The sequence below is a fragment of the Hemitrygon akajei genome, chromosome 21 (genome assembly GCF_048418815.1).
Source record: "Hemitrygon akajei chromosome 21, sHemAka1.3, whole genome shotgun sequence".
In the NCBI taxonomy this organism is placed as follows: Eukaryota; Metazoa; Chordata; class Chondrichthyes; order Myliobatiformes; family Dasyatidae; genus Hemitrygon; species Hemitrygon akajei.
The window spans coordinates 10708658-10730455 of record NC_133144.1 but is presented as its reverse complement, the minus strand read 5'-3'; the positions used below and the strand labels follow the sequence as shown (position 1 = coordinate 10730455).

The 21798-nt window shown below is 41.8% G+C and overlaps 1 protein-coding gene across 1 annotated transcript in view; it reads right to left on the bottom strand.

The window, feature by feature from the left end:
• The window catches only part of vps33b (VPS33B late endosome and lysosome associated), a 48452-nt gene that overhangs the window by 13111 nt on the left and 13543 nt on the right, over nt 1-21798 (bottom strand). Inside the window, exons 6-15 of the mRNA XM_073024790.1 lie at nt 14025-14070; nt 11629-11723; nt 10930-11034; nt 9452-9548; nt 7810-7887; nt 5922-5995; nt 4331-4417; nt 3713-3803; nt 2323-2397; nt 750-814 (exon numbers count right to left, since the gene is read on the bottom strand). Of these exons, the coding sequence (XP_072880891.1) occupies nt 750-814; nt 2323-2397; nt 3713-3803; nt 4331-4417; nt 5922-5995; nt 7810-7887; nt 9452-9548; nt 10930-11034; nt 11629-11723; nt 14025-14070 (813 nt within the window). The remainder of the gene's footprint in view (nt 1-749; nt 815-2322; nt 2398-3712; nt 3804-4330; nt 4418-5921; nt 5996-7809; nt 7888-9451; nt 9549-10929; nt 11035-11628; nt 11724-14024; nt 14071-21798) is intronic.

The window sequence follows — 21798 nt, the reverse complement described above, 5'->3', positions numbered from 1 at the left end:
GATAAACCCAATTCTGATCTTATTCACCAAACTGCTAAAGTCTTAGCAAACCTTCAAAAGGTAGTCTTAACTGAAATGACAATAACTAATAGTCCCTAAATGAGTCCATATGATTATTTAAGTAAGGCAATTTTCTCTCTTGGTAGGTTAAGAATTTCCAGAACGGTTTTTCCTCCAAAAGGCATATTTTTAAGGCAGGGATTGATAAATTCTTGACAAGACAAGCAAGAGGACTCATGAAAGGATACAGAGGGTAGATGGGAATACAGAGCGCAGGTTACAACTCATCAGCTATGCTCTCGTGAAAAAACTAATTAAGCTTCAGAGAATGAGATACCTACTCTTAACTGAGACTTTACCATCAGGGTATATCTGAGGCAGTTTAGATTTACCTCAGCCCAATTGTGAAACAACATGCCCAGTACTAGTTTCTGCTTAATCTGATGTCTTTTCCAATTTATTTATGGAACAATCACTTACAATTTCACAAGGACATTACATCTGTAACAGAAAACTTCCTACTATTCAAGCATACTTCCTGATCTGTTTTATCAGCGTAACTCAATTCAGTATTCCTTCTGAACTTACAAGTGATTGAAACAGAACGGTTCGAGTCGCAGCGGTGCCTAGCCTGGCTGTGACTCAGTAGTTCCTGAGCTGTGCAACAGGCAGACCTCAGCTGTTGAACTTCTACTTGCCTACACTGTGTGCTGGAGTCATCCCAAATCACATACACTGGGTACACGTACCTGCCTGTTAATGTGCTCCTCAATGCAGCTGATGCTCTCTCTGATCCCGAATCCTTCCAACAGTGCTGAGGAGGAGAAATTAGTCAATAAACTGAGTACTAACGGCAAACAAACAACATTTGATAAGTGAATAAAACTCAAATTAGCCTTTGGAACATGTGTTCAGATATGATTTCCAGGCAATACAACATGACCAAAAACATTAACTTTTTCTTCATCTTTGTGGTCTGGGTATTACTGACAAAGTCCGAATTTATTGCCCCATCCCTCTGAAATGAGACACCCCTGACAATGAATGCTGATAGTCTTGGGGAGAAAACATTCGGAGCAGCATGCACAAAATGCTGGAGGAAATCAGCAAGTCAGGCAGACTCCATGGAGAGGAATAAACCATTGACATTTCTGGCCAAGACCATTTATCAGGACTTACCTATCCTGATGAAGGGGCTTGGCCCACAATGTTGACAGTCATGTTGAAGGGTCTGGGCCCAAAAAGTTGACTGTTTATTCCCCTCCATGGATTCTGCCTGACTTGCCGAGTTCTTTCACCATTTTGTGCGTGCTGCTCAAGATCTCCAGCATCTGCAGAATATCTTGTGCTTTTGAGAAAACATTTATCACTGTAAAGTTTCTTTCATACATCTGTAAATTCTGATACAAACAAGTTCTTGCAGATTCTTTCCAAATCCAAGTTTTTCCCTTTGCAATCAGGTTTTCACGAAGTGCTTCAGTAGAGTGACCTCTTCTGGAAGTTGTGCAGATACTGCACCACCTCCTTAAGCCCATTCTTCCCAGGAAGCTCCAACTGCGGAAGCTCTCAGCTTCTGGTCCCACAGAGGGATCCTGGGGTCCACGTCCACAGATCCCTCAAAGTTGCAGCACAAGTTGATAGAGTTGTTAAGAAAGGGTATGGCACGTTGATCTTCATTAGTTGGAGGATTAAATTCAAGACTCACGAGGTAATGTTGCAGTTCTATAAAACCCTGGGTAGACCACGCACTGAGTATTGTTTTCTGTTCTGGTCATTTCATTATAGGAAGGATATGGAAGCTTCAGAGAGAGTGCAGAGGAAGTTTACCAAGATGCTGCCAGGATTAGAGAGAATGTCTTATGAGGATAGATTGAGTGAACTAGGGCTTTTCTCTCTGGGACAAAGAAAATGAGTGGTGGCTTGTTAGAGGTGTACAAGACAAGAGGTGTGGAAAGAGTAGATAGCCAAAGACTTTTCCCAAAGCTAATATTTTTAAGGTGATGTGAGAAGGCAGATACATTAGGGACATTTATGAAACCCTTAGATAAGCACATGGATGAATGAAAAATGGAGGGCTATATAGAAGGGAAGGGTTAAAGTGATCTGAAAGGGTCAGCACAACATTGTGGACCAAAGGTCTAGACTGCACTGTACTGTTCTATGTTTTTATAGCTACAGGCTTTCTAAGTCCCAGCTTGGAGTCAGTTGTCACTGCTTCTTCACCAACCCAACTTCCCTCCCACTGTGCATCACCCTTCTGGACCCTGGGCCTTCAAAAGGATTGGCCGTAATAAACACGAAGCTCCTCTCTTTCAATTGTACCGTGCTCAGACTTCAGCAACTCCTGAAAGTCCTGCTTTGTTTTCTTCTTCATGATCGACTCACAGGCTCCAATATCTGAGAGGAAAAGGAACAAAGGGTTTAAAACAGCAGAGTTTATTAACACTTTAATTATAAACCAAACCCAGTTGGGTTTTTTTTTAGGGGATACTGGAAAGGTTCAAAGTTCAAAGTAAATTTATTATTAAAGTACATATATGTTACCATATACTACCTTGAAATTAATTTTCTTGCAGGCATACATAGAAAATAAACAATAGAATTTTACAGAAACTATACACAGACTGACAAACAAATGTACAAAAGAAGACAAACAGTAAAAATGAAAATAATACTGAACGTGAATTGTCGTTGAAAGTGAGTCTGTTGGTCTTAAAATTAGTTCCGAATGGAGCCTGATGGTTGTAAGGTAACAACCGCTCCTGAACCTTGTGGCATGGGATCGAAGGCTTCAGTACCTCCTGCCCAGTGAGAAGAGAGCCTGGCCTGGGGTCTTTGATGATGGATGCTGCTTTCTTTGCGGCAGCTCTCAATGTTAATGTGCTCAGTGCTGGGGAGGGCTTTGCCAGGGATGGATTAGACTGTGTCCACCACTTTCTGCAGCTTCTTCCATTCCTGGGCATCATTGTTTCCATAAGAGGCTGTGATGCTTTGCATCTATAAAAGGAGAAGGGGGAGGGACGGAATGTATTAAGAGCCAGAAGGTGAAGACTGAGTAATTCCACTATCTATGAGCCTTGGTAATTACACCACTAATTGTGGAGGAGTGGTCAAAGGTAACAGTGAGGATTAGTGTTTTTTTTTCCATGAATGGTACTGGTCCCAGAAACCTTTTTTTTGCCAGCACCTTCAATTAATTCACCGTATCTTCTTGACTATTCTCCTGAAACTCACTAGATCAACTCTTGCATCCATTTCTACCCTCTGTTCTGGCAACGTCTCCAAAAGCTGCGACCTTTTGGCCGGACAAGTCTGGAGCAATGAGCTGAATGCTTGTTTCTAACTTTACCACATTTTCAAATCTCCGCGAGAAAGAAATTGAATCTTTTATTTACACCTGTTGTTGGCTGTACAGTGTTTCGGAGAGATTCAAAATGAACAACTGGTTGGAAACAGCAGCTCAAAATAAAATGTGAAAGAATATGGAATGTAATTTATGATGTTTCGAAGACAGTGGTGCCTAATCCAGGTGTGATTACCTGGCTATAATATTATCACCATAGACTAATGTTATAGTCTTTGCTCACTCAGCCTGAGGTTACACTTCTGACAATGAGATACTTTCTCAGTCAGTGTAGATCCTGACACGAACAATTAACCACAAAATACAGTGCCCCTGTGTATCACAAGATGGCTGACCTTAGGTACTTACGAAGACTCAGTAATCGATGCTCCTGCTTCAAACTCTTTAGTTCTTGAGACACAAAGTCCTTCATTTGTTTAATGTCCATCCCTTGGCGTTTCTGTGTGGAACAACAAACCAAGCTCATTCACACCCTGACTATGCCCTCCTTTCCTTTTCCCAGATTTTCACCATAACTTCTGAAGGGGCTTTTTCTTTCTTCATTCTCTCCCTGACCGCATGGTGCTCAAATATGTACAGCTTAGCAGGTTAATTGGTCAGATGGGTGTAATTGGGTGATGTGGGCTCATTGAGCCGGAAGAGCCTGTGACTGTGCTGTATCTCTAAATAAATACTGGCTGTGTCTTTCTCATTCATCCTAACAAGAGTCACTTGACAAGGAATCGTAAATTTCCACCCTCTGCTTAAGTTACTAAATGTTATCTCAGTGGAGGCCAAGAATCCCGTTGCCAGCTCTACTCCGCTCTGAATTTGGGAAGATGCTGGTAAAAGTCACTAACTTATCTTCAAAGAGGTATTAATGCAGACCTTCAGTGCATTTGTTTCAATAGGAACACCTTTAAATGCTAACAAAATACTGTTCATAAATGCAAAAGGTTCCTCCCACTCTCCTCCACTGATACTCACATCGTATTGCTTTTGGAGCCTTCTTGCTTTCTGACTCAAGAACCCAAACACGTTAGAGAAGTGTTCATTCCGAATCTCTTGGAAAACCTGGAAAACCAGCAACAAGTGTAAATAAAAGATTTAACTTCTTGCTGAGATTTGAAAATACGTGATAAAGTTTTAAAAAAAGAAACACATTTCAATCGCCTAACAATCACAAGACCCAAACTTGTTCACTCAAAATGTCTCAGTTTTTAGAGACTCTGCCAAAGCAGAGGGTAGAAGTGGATACAAGAGATGATCTAGCATGTTTCAGGAGAAGGGACAAGAAGATGTGCTGAATGAATGAATTAAAGGTGTTGGCCCAAAAACGGTTCCTGGGAACAGTATAATTCTTGAGAAAACACAATCCTCATTGTAACATCTATCCATGGCATTCCCTTTAACTTCTCCTGCACACTTAGTGATTACTCCTTTAGGACTGGTTTAATATCAATTTTAAACAACATAACTAGAGGTAAGCAGTCATCAGCTCTGCTCAGTTCTGTCAAAATATAACTTTTGCAGGGCAAAACCCTAATCTGTAACTTGACCAGCCCAAAACATTAAACTCAAGTTTAAAAAAAGCAAAAATAAAAATGTGACATTGAGTGGTTAAAAGTAATCCTAGTGTCTGGAGCAGTCCAGAGTCCAGATGAAGGATCTGAATAATCCAGAGCAATACACACAAAATGCTGGAGGAAATCAGCAGGTCAGGCAGCATCTATGGAAATGAATAGACAATCGATGTTTCAGGCTGAGACCCTTCATCAGGACTGGAAAGGAAAGGGGAAAAGCAAGAATGGTGTGGGGGGGGGGGAGAGTGCTGGAGTACAAGCTAGAAGATGATTGGTGAAGCAGGTGGTGGAATGAAGTGAGATTTCCTGCACATATGTTGCCTGATCTGCTGAGTTTGTGCAGCACCTTGTTTTTTTGTTCTATCTTCTAGAGCTACCGGGGAGTATTCCATGAAATGCCAAAAGTTACTGATACCGAAGAATCAGAATTTTCTCAGTGATGTGACACCTCTAACAGCATTCCTTCCTGAACATCGGCACTGACAGAACTTAATCAAGCAAGCAATAAATCAGAATAGGACAGAGTTGCCAGGTTGTATTTTGGACATTTCTCTGGTGAAAGGAAACACGAGGAAGGGTGACAAATCCAACAGTTTCAGTGGTATTAGACTTGTACTGTATCAGATCAATTGCAAGAAAGTGGCGAGTGTGCATGTGGCCAATTAATTGTATGGTGAATCAACAGGGTCACCTATGTGCAGGAAGCACTCTCTTTTGGGCATGGGCCGAATACGCATCAACTTGAAACATCCACTCCAAGTCGGCAGGCCTGGTTTGTAGCTCCCACACTGTAAGCTGCCCAGCATGTACTGTTACTAACATGATTGAGTAAAAATTATACTCAATTTAGTTCTTGCTCCTTGCATACATAACAAGACTATTTTTCAGTCAGGTGTAGAGGTTAAACAGCTATTACTTCTCCATCAAATGCTTGGTTTGTAATGCAGTTTGAAGTGACTGTATTAGCTTCATGACCATTTAAAGGTTTCTCTCACCTTATCCTGAGAGTTCAGTAACAGTTTCACACCTTTATCTGAAGGTGTTACGTCAGGGCCAAAGTCCACACTCCCTGAAATTCATCAAAGATTCCAGTTCATTTGTTAGAGAAGGCAGATTTGTTTTCTAGACCTGTAGTTCAAGACACTGTGAGAGAGCATGGTGAAAAGTGGGACTCCTCATGTTTCTATCCAGTCTGAGAGTCTACCAACACAACAAACTGAAATTAATTCCATTCAGTCACCTAGCATTCTACCCATGTCTGTCCAGGGAAACACTGACCTAGGCCATGATACAACTCTCCTTTCATCCATATCACTGTCTTCATTTGTGAGTGTCAGAATAGCAAAGTTTAATACCCCATTCCGCAACACCAGTTCAATGGGTAGCATTCAAAAACAACTTTCAGTCAAAGATGTTAGATATAGTGATTTGCATTTGGAGGTTCTTCAGAAGGCAAGAATGAGGCATAAAGTGGGTGGTTACAGCACGTTATTAAGTGTTACAAGAGCAAAGAACGAACAAAGACAAAAACAAAGAAAAAGCAGTCGTGGTTACCTCATACTCTGAGTAGAGATAACCAGATTCCAGTGACAACAATTAACCTATAAAATAAGTTGTGTGACACCTGCAACAAAAAAACTGAGAAGCTTCTAAAAAAAATACAGAATCTGCTAGACCACAATTACTGGAAAATTTACTGAATAATTACACATAAATAGGTGATTATATAAAAAAACTATAAGCAAGTATAAGAAAGTTAAATTACAAGAAAGATTACAATTCCACACCCTAATCTAACAGAGATGGTTTGACTTCCAAGGCATCATCTTTTGGGCTCAATCTTAAACTGAGGCCCAACCTGCCCACTCAACCACAATATTCTGACTCATTTTAATTCTCCACCTAACATCACTAAATTTTATTATTTGCTCATAATTTAACTGGAAAAAAGACATGATTGTCCGTACGCCTAATGGCCCAGTCCTGCACCACCCTGTGTGACAATGAGTCAAAGCATCTGAAGTAAGCCCTCCGGGAAACATTTACAATTCCTGATGGGATATCTTCAACAATGGTGAAACCTAGAGGCAAACTGAAGTACATCACGCCTCTGTGGCCATTTATCATCAGTTTCTTGGTCCTCTTCTGTCATGTACATGTACACTCAGTGACCACTTTGTTAGGCTCCTCCTGTACCTAATAAAGTGGTCAATACAAGTATATTTGTGGTGTGCTGTACACCACTGTTGTAATGTGAGGCTATTTGGGTTACTGTCAGTTTGAGCCAGTCTAGCCATTCTCCCCTGACCTCTCTCACTAACAAGGAGTTTTCGCCCACAGAACTGCCGCTCACTGGATGTTTTTTGTTTTGCACCATTCTCTGTAAACGCCAGAGACTACTGTGCATGCAAATCCCAGATGATCAGCAGTTTCTAAAATACTCAAACCACCCAGTCTGACACCAACAATCATTGCATGGCCAATTAGTCACTTAGGTCAAATTTCTTCCCCATTCTGACATTTGGTTTGAACAACAAGTGAACCCCTTGACCTTGTCTACATGCTTTTATGCATTGAGTTGCTGCCACAGGATTGGCTGATTAGATACTTGCATTAATAGTGTACAGGTGTACCTAATAAAGTGGCAGCTGAGTCTATGTATTTCCATGTAATTTATTCAGTTGATGTCTTGTACTCTAAAAGGTGGCTGCACACCTTTCACAAGTATTAAGGTTCAGTCTCTAACACGTGGCCTACTCAATCCTTCTTTGCCCACCATTGTTCACTCTCAATTCCGCGAGGAAAGGGAACAGCCTTCCCATATGTAGCGAGCTCACAGCTGGCAATGGAACATAATACACAGTACAGGGGAAAGTCACCCACCGCATTTGATTCGGAATACATCATCCACAAGTCCCTCATACACAACTTGCGAACACATGGTGGTAACGTAATCCACGTCTGCAGAGAAAGCACATGTGTCTGAATGTGAAACCTGACAAGGTAATAACGGGAAATGAAATTTCCAGACGATCTTATTTATTTATCTATTGAGATACAGTATGAATTAGGCCCATCGGCCCTTTGAGCCTCACTGCTCAGCAATCCCCTGACTTAATTAATCCAAGCTAGTCACAGCACAATTTACAATGACCATTTAACTATGGGGAGAAACTGGAGCACCCGGAGGAAACCAAGCCATCGAGAGGAGAAACTACAAACTCCTACAGACTTGGCAGGGATTGAACCCAGGTCTTTGGTGTTGCAATAGCATTAAGCTACCATGCTGTCACTGCTAATTCCATAATACTGGCAGTATGGTGGGTTTACTGACTAACATGGTAAGCAGTAATAAACAATCTGCTGGAGGAACCCAGTGGTTGAGCAGCATCTGTGGGGGAGGAAATGTCGATGTTTAAGGTCAAACTCTGCATCATATCTCATCATGAAACATCAACAATTCCCTTGCCACACACAGGTGGTGTAGCTCCTCCAGCAGCTTGTTGCTCCAGATTCCAGCATCTGCACTCACTTGTGAGGAGTGACCCCAAGACTACAGACACACGTGATTTTGTTCAGAAAGACAGTATGTAATATCACAACTGTCATTAGCATCCATGGGGGAAAATGGAAGCAGAAAACTTCATCAGCTGGCACTAGTGTGTCTGTGGCCAGATAGCCTATCCCGCTTCCATTTCTGATGCCCTTGGCTATGATGGGTAGAATTCAGTCAGCTTTTCTTTGGGTGATGCGTTGTTTATCACTGATTCTGGCAAAAGACCACAATATTCAGTCTACAGTGTTAGGATGTATGTGGAGATGAATGATTAGACCAATTGGGGCTCAAAAGTACCTTTAACCTAGGTATATTTGATAGAGGCACACTATGAGTCGCAGAGGCTGAACAGATGACATCTTCAAAAAGGTGACATCCATCATTCAGGACCCCCACCACACGTCATGCCCTCTTCTCAATACTACAGTCAGGGAGGAGGCACAGGAGCTTGAAGACACACACTCAGTGCTCCTTCCCCTCCACCATCAGGTTTCCGAACGGTCTGGGAAACCATTAATGTTACCTCACTATTTTTGCGCTACTACTTATTTATACATTTCTTATTGTAACATGTACTTTATTTTATGTATTGCTGCCACAAACATAACAAATTTCATGACATATGGCAGTGATAATAAACCTGATACTGATTCAGTCATGGCCCACAGCAGGAGAGTCCCGCTTCCTGGCTTGTCTCTAGTGCTTCAACCTACGTATAAGGTAGAGAAGACACAACACCCAACAGGCGGATGGGCAAGTCTATGCTGATACTATGGGAGTGGGAAGAACACTCTTTACAGGCCAAGCACAGATCCACCTAATCACTGATGAACATGAGCATTACATACTAAAGATTCACCAGATATTTGTGATTCATTAGTGACTTTTAAGCTGCAGCGGAGTGCAAGGGTTTTGGTCTGCTGTGATTCTAACGGAAGTCATCGCTTTTTGTACTTAATGCTGTTGTACCTCGGTCAATGAAGAAAACTCGACCAATGCTGGCCTGCTGTGGTTTTGGTTCACCCTCAGTCTCCTCCACAATTTCTTTCCACAACTGGTAGGTCATCTAAACGAAAGAGAACAGGTGGGTGTGAAAACAGGGCAGGAGTACGAAGGGCATAATGAGAAACAGTACTTGTAAGGAAAGAAAGAGCAAATTAGAGAACTCAATGAGAAGTGAGAGAAGGAAAAGGAGAGGGAGAAAGAGAGTAAGAGGTGACAGTGAACGAGGAACCAAGACGTGAAATCACAAGAGAGAGTGACAGCACAAATACAAACAGTGGAAAGAGAAGAATTCTAAATGCAGTGTATACAAGGGAGAGAAACACCCTCTACACTGTCCCAAAATATTGCCACAACAGGTTAAAAATTGTTTGAAATTCCCTTCATCCTGGAATATTGGACACTATAACACTGTAGTCTGTACGGTCCACAATGTGGTGCCAACCTTATAATTTACTCTAAGGTCAATCTGTCAGAGTCCTCCATTTTTCTATCATCCATGTGCTTATCAAGGAGTCTCTTAAATGTCCCTAATATATCTGCCTCTACCACCATTCCTGCATGGTGCTCCACACACCTACCTCTCTTTATGTAAAAAACAATTCTAATATTCCCCCACACTTCCTTCCAATCATTTTAAAATTTTGCCCCCTCGTATTAGCCATTTCCGCACTGTGAAAAAATCTCTGGCTGTCCAGTACATCTATGGCTCGGCTCTTATCTTGTTGTAAGTCACCTCTATTAAGCCACCTCTCATCCTCCTTCACTCCAAAGAGAAAAGCCCTGGTTCGCTCAGTCTGTCTTCATAAGACATGCTCTCTAATCCGGGCAGCATCCTGGTAGGTCTCCTCCGCACCCTCTCGAAAGCTTCCAAAGAGGGCGAGAGCAGGACAACACAGGTTAGGTGCAAAATAAATCTCCCTCTACACTCTGTCTGAAATTCATACTGCAAATGTCCATTTTCTAGATAACCTTGAAGCCCCTAATTGACTTAAAACCTAATGTATGTGTGAATCAATGCACACTAGAATCTGAACAGAGTTCCTGAAACCTCATTGCATGTAGAATCCTTGTCATCATCAAAAGTCCTTGTGCAGGACAGATTACACTGGCAAAAGAACTGCATTTAATGTTGTCAACTGATAATCAGAAGGCAGAGACTTCATGGCCCACTTGGCTTGAATACATAATTTAAATTGACACCTAAATCCTGGTTAATTCTGATGTCACGGGATTAGATGTTGCTTAGGTCTGAGACCTGAATCCTAACAGACCAACGTCTGTAGCAAACAACACTGAGTTAATGCCCATCAGCTTCACTAGCACAAGTTACAATGTTTACTAGATGAACGGACATATGGTATTCTATCTGCTTGTCTTATGATATCCCTTGTATAAGATTTCTAGGGTTGATCCACTTTCATTCTAATTTCATGTTCTATTACCTTTGCACAGCGGCCAATCCCGTAGGTCTTGGAGAATGGTCCAAACAGAGAGTGCAGTATGTGCAAAGCCTTCGCCACTGTATATATCCAGCGGTGGTCACCTTCCTGAGGGCAAACACAGTGGTCAGGTTCTGCATCAGCCTGAGCCCGAACCTCAACAACACACAACCCTAGAACACGACATATCGGGCAGTATGGTGGTACAGTGGTTAGCATAACACTACCGAACTAGTGATGGTGAATGGGGTTCAACTCCTGCTAAAGTCTGTACGGTCTCCCCATGACTACATGGGTTTCTTCCCCCATTCCAAAGACATACCTGTTAGGGTTAGCAAGTTGTGGGCATGCTATGTTGGCACTGGAAGCATGGTGAGACTTGCAGCCTACCCAAGCACATGCTACAGCAACAGAAGATCACAAATGTAAACCCAGTGGCCACTTTATTAGGTACCTACAGTGGCCACTGAGTGTATTACAGTCATTTAATAACCCATCACAACTGGGCAGGCCAAACAAAATAGGTTTAGCACTCCTCCTTAAGATGCTGCTGGAAGCCTACCTCCACCTGCCTTACCCACCTCAGGCAGTTTGAGAGCACGCAAATGAAGCACCTCAGGTCAGTTCGCTGCCTGAAGAGCTCTAGGCAAGGAGAACACAGGAGTGTGTAGGAATGGCAAGAACATAAAGCACACCGCTCACCAAAAAATAGTCACGGAAGTACTCAGGCAACTCCATGCTTATGATGTCATCATCCAGGGGGAGTAGGTGAAAGGACCACTCGTCACATGTCACATCTACAAAGCAAGTCATAAAATGATTTCAAAATGCTTAAAAAACACCAACTATAGATTAAAACATAGAACAGCCCAGCACAGAAACAGGCTCTTCACAATGCTGTGTCGACCTAATTAACCTAGTAATGAATGAATGCCTAAACTAATACAATGGGTTCCTGTTAATTGGAATAAAAAGAGAAGCTACCGCTTAACTGAGTAACAACTTATGTGTTTAAATTAAACACAGAATAAATTAGAACATTACCAATATCTCTATGTACTATAAAACTCTGTGTTAGTTCCTGATAGTTATTGATGAAGGAATTAATGTGCTGTGACAGTACATGAACAAAATCAGCACACACGTAGTGCAGATAACGGGCTGCCTTCACATAATGCTTTGCACAAATGCTTCCTATGAATCTTCATTTTCATTGTAACATTCAAAATGATTGTTGATACCTTCAAATTCTCTGTATTTCCTAACTGCTGAAGCATTGAAATCACTTCATTTTCACTCCCAGCCACTTCTGGCATCCCTAAGTCGGAACGCTTGAAACAGCAGTGAGGAAAATAGTTCTGAATTGTTTTACTGCTTATTTCTCACCAACTATCAGTGACAAAAATCATTGCTTTTTGAACGCAAACACACGCAAGTGACGCTAGTTAAAAACTGATCACTCAAAGCATGATGTAGTGTCTAACAGCCACGCAAACGCATGTGTCTGATGCTAGTTAGAAATCGTTCGCCAACAGTCTCCTGCCTCAATTAAACGGCACAGTGTCCAAAAGAAACCAAAGAGAATTGCGAGTTGATCCACTAAATGGCTGCCCCGACTGAACGACATCCCATTTAAGTGGAATCACTGTACATCTGCCTATACCATCCATTCTCTCCAGATTCCTGTATCTATCCAACAGCCTTTAAACACCTCTATTGTATTTGCCTCCATAACAACCCATTGCAGCACACTCTAGGTACCCACCAATCTTTGTGTGAATAAAACCTACCCCATACAGCCCACACCTCTCCTTTTGATTGTTTCCTAGTTGCCAAGTACTGAGCTAGATCTTTTCTTGAATTTCACCCTTGAATGGTCAACTTTCCATAGTTTTGCAAACAAATCAAAACCAAATGTAGTCGTCCAGTAAAACCAAATGACAGGGCAGGGGCAGCAAATACAATTCAGACCACAATGTTCAAGTTGCAGATTTAGTCCTTAAATCAGAATCTGCCATAGCCAAAGAGTTACATTCAGTGGCCACTTTATTAGGTGCACCTGTACAACTACTTGTTAATCTAAATATTTAATCAGCCAATCATGTGGTAGCAACTCAATGCATAAAAAGCATGCAGACATGGTCAAGAGGTTCAGTTGTTGTTCAGACTAAACATCAGAATGGGGAAGAAATGTGATATAAGTGACTTTGACCATGGAATAATTGTTGGTGCCAGATGGGGTGGTTTGAATATCTCAGAAACTGCAGACCTCCTGTCATTTTCATGTACAACACTGTCTAGTTTACAGAGAATGGTGCAATAAACAGAAAGTGAGTGAGTAGTTCTGTGGGGAAAAAATGCCTCATTAATGAGAGAGATCAAAGGAGAATGGCCAAACTGGCTAAAGCTGATAAGAAGGTAACAGTAACTCAAATAAGCATGTGTTACAACAGTGTTGAGCAAAAGAGCATCTCTGAACACACATCGAACTTTGAAATGGACAGGTTACAGCAGCACAAGACACAAAGATACACTCAGTGGCCACCTTATTAAATACAGGAGGCACCTCCATCTTCCCACTGGAGAGGATGCATTAAAGGAATTTAAAGTAGAAATGCTGACATCTGTTGGTATTGGTTTATTATTGCAATTCCACCAAAACCACAGTGAAAAGCTTGTCATGTTTATATAGGTCAACTGTTTATATAGATCAAATCATGGCCCAATGTACTGAGCTAAAATAAGTTAAAACGGTAACCATAAGAAATAAAGTGTAAAAGCTACCAAAAAAGTGCAATGTGGTAAACAATAAAGTGCAAGATCATAGTGATCATAAAGTAACATACGTTATAGTTTATTGTCAGCTCTGGCTCAATTGAATGACTTCACCTGGGTTATCTGTCATTAATAACTGAAACACGAGGACAGCCAGACTTGGTCTTGGTTTAACGTGTCCTCAGCAAGATAGCGCCTCCTCAGTACAGCATGAAATGTAGTGCTTACTTTAAACAGAACTGGGACCCAAACATTTCTTTCCCAGTACTGCCACCTGGCCAAGAAAACAGACAGTGCAATTTTACAGAAGCAACTAGTCTTACCTCCAAAGATTCCCTCCTCCTCCAGCACTGTCTCACACATATAGAACTGAAAAATATTGACATAGGTTACAATATATTTCCATCACCATATTATCAAAATCAAATTCATCATCACTGACACTTGTCATGAAATTTGTTGTTTTCAAAGTTCAAAGTACACTTATTATCAAAGTATGTATGAGGTATACAAACCATAATAATAGTACTGTACAGTGTAATACACAAAATATACAATGAATTACAATATTCACAAGTAATGGAAAAAGAGAGCAAGATGAGGTAGTGTCCATGGACTGTTTAGAAACCTGATGGAGCAGGGAAAGAAGCTGTTTCTAAAATGTTGAGTATGTATCCAAGCCCTCGTACCTACTCCCAGAGAGTAGGTATCCCAGAAATGTCCCAGATGATGAGGGTCCTTAATGATAGATGCTACCTTTTTGAGGCATCACCTTTTGAAGATGCCCTTGATACTGGAGAGGCTTGTGTCATTGCCAGGTGCATGAGTTTAACAGACCGGACACCATACTGTCAGATATTACTTATCAAGATGTGGCTATTGATGGACATTTCCTAGCTACCACTTGAATAAGGGCACTCCTCTGTTTTCGTGGATGTTTGCGAAGAAAAAGGATTTCAGGATGTATATGGTATACATTTCTCTGACCTATTGAATGCACCTATTGAATACCAACACACTGTCGCTTTGAACTCCATCGTCTAGTGGAGTATTCTCCCAAAATAATGACTGTGCTTAACAAGCTGCAGCCCTTGACCTTGGCTGATGAAGATTATAGACCTGGTGACTGCTGTTTCCAAAACCCTAGCGTGGTTGAAGAATATTCATACGTGGTAAATGGTAGGGCATGGAAGAATGCAGTAGAACAGAGTGATCTAGGAATAATGGTGCATAGTTCCCTGAAGGTGGAATCTCATGTGGATAGGGTGAAGAAAGCTTTTGATATGTTGGCCTTTCATTTCATTTTCAATCTTTTATATGTCTTTTATATTATCTACTTGTTAAACTCCTCTTCCGATTTGTATATTCTTTATTTGGAAATCAATAAAAAAAAGATTGAAAATGAAAAAAAAAGGCCTTTATAAATCAGAGTATTGAATATAGGAGTTGGGATGTAATGTTAAAATTGTACAAGGCATTGGTAAGGCTGAATTTGGAGTATTGTGTACAGTTCTGGTCACCGAATTATAGGAAAGATGTCAACAAAATAGAGAGAGTACAGAGAAGACTTACTAGAATGTTACCTGGGTTTCAGCACCTAAGTTACAGGGAAAGATTGAACAAGTTAGGTCTTTATTCTTTGGAGCATAGAAGGTTGAGGGGACACTTGATAGAGGTATTTAAAATTATGAGGGGGATAGATAGAGTTGACCTGTTTAGGCTTTTCCCATTGAGAGTAGGGGAGATTCAAACAAGAGGACATGAGTTGAGACTTAGGGGGCAAAAGTTTAAGGGTAACACGAGGGGGAATTTCTTTCCTCAGAGAGTGGTAGCTGTGTGGAATGAGCTTCCAGTAGAAGTGGTAGAGGCAGGTTCGGTATTGTCATTTAAAGCAAAATTGGATAGGTATATGGACAGGAAAGGAATGGAGGGTTATGGGCTGAGTGCGAGTCAGTGGGATTAGGTGAGAGTAAGCGTTCTGCACGGACTAGAAGGGTCGAGATGGCCTGTTTCCATGCTGTTATTGTTATATGGTTATATAACAGTATTTACTACATAGGTTTAGGCTGCCTGATAGGAGTGAAGATGACAATGGTCAATCAATCCTCATGACCAAATTTTGAGGTGAATGAGATTAGATTACAGCATTCAATTTGTGTGACTGTCCTCCACTCAGTGCATTTTCCTGGAGAAATTACTGCTTATACCGGCGGGTTAAACTGACTCTAAAAGGATGGCTTTGGGCCCCGTTCAGATCATCACCATCACAATGAAGGTACTCACCAGGGGTTACCTGATCCCCAGACAAACATGGAACACTCAGCAGGGATGACTGGGAATATGACCATACAGCCCAAGCCTTCCTACAGCAGCAAACGTCCATTGTCTGGAACTTGTAAGAGTGCCCTTGGTTTCACTCACTGGGACTCATACAGATTAATGATGCTAACAGGTCAGTGACTATAGACTGGGCTAACACCACTCAGAAGAAAGCAGAGCAGAGTGGAATGATTGAGTCATCATTTCATTTGAGGTCAGTCCCTTTACAAACCTTAGGCGAGCTGAATGTGGCTCAGTTTTTCCTGAACTATACTCCTTACAATCAGGTAGTGTCACTCAGACTGCAAACACTAATTAAATCTCCCATAAGACATAGGATAAGAATTAAGCCATTCAGCCCATCTGCTCCATTATTTGATCATGGCTGATTTATTTTCCCTTTCAACCCCATTCTCCTGCCTTCTCCACATAACACTCGACACCTTGACTAATCAAGAACATATCAACCTCTGCTTTAAATATACCCAATGACTTGACCTCCATTTCTGTCCGTGGCTATAAATTTTACTGATTCACCAACATCTGGCTAAAGAAATTCCTTTCATCTCTGTTCTAAAGGGACATCCGAGACCCTCTGTTCATAGGACACCCGCCACCCCCACTATAGGAAACAATGCACAGCCGCGGTGCCTGGGTCCTAGTGCAAGGTACAATGAATGCACTGTTTAAACAATTTAAACCTCAGCCCAGATTGGAAACGAGGGCTGATTTTGCTTGGTCTCCGCGATCTACGCTCCTTTCTCCAGGGCACGGAGCCTTTTGTTGTTTCATTGTTGAGTCAATTTCAATGTAGACTGAAAAGACAGAGCGGCAGTTAGAACAAGAGCTGATTTTGCTCATTGTCTGCGATGGTCATCTCCATGGCGCTGAGGCTATGAAGGCAGCCCCTGCTAATATGGTGAACTGATAACGAGGCTTTGGGCCTCCTCTGGGCTGCTCCACAGTTCGGATCTGAGGACTCACTGTTAGTTCAGAATGCTGTCGTTGGCCTCAATTGTTTGCATGACATTCTTTTTATCTTCTTTCTCTTGCACATTGAGTGTTGGTCTTTTATTTTTATTTTTTAATTGGTTCTTTCAGGTTTCTTGTTCTGTGGCTACCTGTCAGCAAACAAGTCTCAAGATTATATAATTTACGCACTCTTTGATAATAAATGTATTTGAATCTTGAACATCCTCTCCACATCCACTTGATAAGCATTTCAATGTTAAGTAGGTTACAATGAGATCTCCCCTCATTCTTAAAAATGGGCAAGTAGAGACCCAAGGCCATCAAATGCTCCTCATAGGTTAACCCATTCATTCCTGGGATCATCAAGTTTAAGTTTGTCATCTGACTGTACATATATACAGCCAAACGAAACAATGTTCCTGCAGACCACTGTGCACCTTTACAACATACTTCACACACAGCACACAAACCAAAAAGTAACCACTATAAATAGGTTAATAAAAAATATTATTCAAAATGCATGTAGTAAAGTGCAGCACAGTAAGCAATTTGCTGTCCTAGCGACGAGACCTCGGTGGTGGCAGGGTATTCATTAGTCTCACAGCCTGAGGGAAGAAGCTGTTACCTAGTCTGACAGTCCTAGTCCTGATGCTCCTGTACTTCCTTCCTGATGGCAGTGGGACGGGTGGTAGGGATCCTCAACAATGCTTTGCACCCTTTGTCTGCAATGCTCCTGGTAAATGTCACAAACAGGGGAAAGGGAGACTCCTACTGATCCTCTTGGTGGTTTTTATTGTCCCCTGTAGGGTTTTGTGGGCTGATACCTTGCAGCTTCTGTACAACATGATGCAGCCATTCAGAACGGTCCTGATGGTGAGCATATAGAAAAGTTGTTAGAATGGGGCAGGGAGCCTTGCTCTTCTCAGTCTCCTCAGAAAGTTTAGATGCTGCTGCATCTTCTTGACTAGTGAGGAGATGTGGGTCTAGGTTAACTTGTCCATTATATGCACACCAAGGAAATTAGTGCTCTTCACTTGCTCCATGGCAGAGCCATTGATGTGCAATAGAGTGGTCAACCTGCGTCCATAATCGTCTCTTTTGTCTAAGTCAAGTTGAGACTCATGTTGTTGTTGTTCTGGCACCATTTGACAAGACTCTTGCCAACTCACCATTGTCACCATCGCTTATGATTTGTATGCTTTGTCCCTGGTGTCGCAACTCAATCACTGTAGTAATTGATGATGCATTTTGAAAAGGATCTGGCAGTGCATTCGTGAGTCAGCAGTGTGAACTGCAGTGCTCTGCATGATGCAGTTTGAGATGTTGCTGCCAATTCAGGCTGACTGGGGTCTTTCCAACAAAATGTCCAAGTTCCAGTTAGAGAGAGGGGTGTTGGAGTCCCAATGAGAACAGTTTGCCTACTAGTCACTGAGGGATGATCATGTTAAATGCTGAGCTGAAGTCGATGAACAACATCCTGGCGCATAAGTCATCATTTTCTAGGTGGGGCAGGATGGAGTGGTGGGCCGAGGCTATGGCATCATCAGTGCACTGGTTTGAGTGGTAGGTGAACTGGAAAGGGTCCAATGGAGCTGGAAAGAGGGATTTTATACGATCCATTACCAACTGGCCAAAGCAGTTCATGATTGTTGAAGTCAGTGCCACTGGATGATAATCATTTAGCCCAGTTACCGTTGCTCTCTTGGGCACCAGAATGAAGCCTTGAAGCCTGCAGAATTACTGAACTGTTTCAGAGATGTCCGTTAAGACCTCTGTTAGCTGGGCCACACAGTCCCTCAGCACCTGACCAGGTATGTTGTCTGGCCCTGCAGTTTTGCACAAGTTCACTGTGGCTAGGGTCCTCCTCAATTCGGTTGCGGCCAGACAGGGTGCCTGTTCCTCAAGAGGAGAGAGGGCTTCCCTCGATGTTACATCATTCAAATAGGTCAAATCGTGCACAAAAAGCATTCAGCCTATCAGGAAGGGAGGCGTCGCTGTCAGTGATGTGCAGGGTGGACTTGTAATCGCTTATGATTTGTATAAATGTATGACTTGTCCCTGGTGTCACAAAGGTGGCTGTGGATTTTCTGTGCATACTCTCACAATTCCAGCACACCATTGTTTAGATAGGGGTCTCAAACCTGCTCAGAATACTCCAAGTGTGGTCTAACCAATGCCTTATAAAGCCTCAGCTTTAAATTGGCAACTTGACACATGAGTTTAGAGACCAAACCCCTGGTACTTACTTGATCACAGGAGCATCATGAGCAAACTCTAACCCTGACTGGATTGTAGTTTTCATACTTTACAGTTCATTCCACCAGCAGAAATCCCAGCTCCTGAGTCAGTAGATTGTGGGTTCATGTTTTGCTTCACAGAGTTAAGCAGAAGGTTCCAGGCCAATACCGAAGGATGCTACCTTTCAGATGAGTATTGAGCCAGACTGACATATATTTTGGACGTAAGAAATGGCATGACCATATTCCAGGAATGTTCAATATAATTTCCTCAATCAAGATCACAAAATGAAGTCATTCTGATCATCATCACAGGAAGTCTTGAGCGAGGCACAGGCACCATCCATAAATTTGCCAATGATACAACCACTGTTGGTCTGTACATTACCTCACTATTTTCCTTTCTTTTTGCACTACTTATTTAATTTAAATATATATTTCTTACTGCAATTTAAGGTATTTTGCATTATGTATTGCAATGTACTGCTGCTGCAAATCAACAAATTTCATGACATATGCCAGTGATGCTAAACCTCATTCTGATTCAATAAGGTCACAGTTGTGTTTATCTTGCTACACACCCCACAGAACCATTTCAACACGAGTCTAACATTTAAAACACACTATTTTAAGCTTTTTTTACCGAGCAGCTGGCTGCAGTTTCCTTGCAGAGGAGCACAGGGTACACAAGGAGCAAACAAACCTTTTGGCTTTACGTTCATTTTTTTTCAGGTTTCCATTAATGTTCCCATTAAGTTTTCACTGACGTTATCAGACCTTCTTGCTGTTAAAATTGGCCAGATCACAACAATGGCTGTTCCATTAGTTATAAATTGTATTTTGGTGGGGGGGGGGGGGGGGGGGGGTGCATCCTGAGGATCTGTAAGGTACCACTAAAATGTTTTCAAAATCCCTGTTCTGGGAAATCAGCACCTGCTGGGAGTTTAACTTCATTCCCAGTCAGTATATATTCCAAATAAGAAGAAATTTTCCAATGGAAGAAGGATACTACCATGGCTAACAAGTCAGAGCCAAAGTAAAAGCAAAAGAGAGGGCATACAAGGAAGCCAAAGCTAGCAGGAAGATAGAAGATTGGGAAGCTTTTAAAAACTTGCAGAAGGAAACTGAGAAGGACATTAGGAAGGAAAAGATGAATTATGAAAGGAAGCTGGTGACTAATATCAAAGAATATACTAAAAGTTTTTTTAAGTATATAAAGGATAAAAGAGAGTTAAGGGTAGGTATAGAACCAATAGAAATTGACACTGGAGGTATTGTAATGAGAGACGCAGAGATGGCAGAGGAACTGAATGTGTATTTTGCACCGGTCTTCACAGTGGAAGACATCCACAGTATACCAGACATTCAAGAGTGTCAGGGAAGTGAAGAATGTGCAGTGAAAATTACAACTGAGCAGGTGCTCAGGAAGCTTAATGGTCTGAGGGTGGATAAATCTCCTGGACCTGATGGAATGAACCCTCGGGTTCTGAAGGAAGTAGCTGGAAATGGAGGCATTAACAATGATCTTTCAAGAATTGATAGGTTCTGGCATTGTACCGGATGATTGGAAAATTGCAAATGTTACTCCACTATTTAAGAAGGGTGAGAGACAGCAGAAAGGAAACTATAGACCAGTTAGCCTGACATCAGTGGTTGGAAGGTTGTTGAAATTGATTGTTAAGAGATGAGATTACGGTGTACCTGGAGGCACATGACAAGACCAGGAAAGGAAAGGAAAATCCTGCCTGACAAACCTACTGCAACTTTTTGACAAAATTATAAGAAGGGTAGACAAAGGAGATGTAGTAGACGTGGTGTACTTGGATTTTCAGAAGGCCTTTGACAAGGTGCTGCACATGAAGCTGCTTAGCAAGGTAAGAACTCATACAATTATAGGGGAGTTACTAGCATGGGTGAAACATTGGCTGATTGGCAGAAAACATTAAGTGAGAATAAAAGGATCCTATTCTGGCTGGCTGCCATTCACCAGTGGAGTTCCACAGGGGTCTGTGTTGGGACTGCTGCTTTTTACAATGTATGTCAATGATTTGGACTATGGGATTAATAGATTTGTGGCTGATTTGCCGATGACACAAAGATACACAAAGATGACACAAAGAAGAGCGGTAGTGTTGAGGAAACAGAGAGCCTGCAGAGAGACCTAGATAATTTAGGAGAATGGGCAAAGAAGTGGCAAATGAAATACAATGTTGGAAAGTGTATGGTCATGCACTTTGGTGGAAGAAATAAACGGGCAGACTACTATTTAGATAAGGGAGAGAATTCAAAATGCAGAGATGCAAAGGGAGTCCATGTGCAAGATACCCTAAAGGTTAACCTCCAGGTTGAGTCGGTGGTGAAGGTGAATGCAATGTTGGTATTCATTTGTAGAGGTACAGAATATAAGAGCAGGGATATGATGTTGAGGTTCTATAAGGCACAAGTGAGACCACACGGAGTATTGAGTGCAGTTTTGGGTTCCTTATTTTAGAAAGGATATACTGACATTGGAGAGGGTTCAGAAGATTCACGAGAATGATTCCAGGAATAAAAGGGTTACTGTATGAGG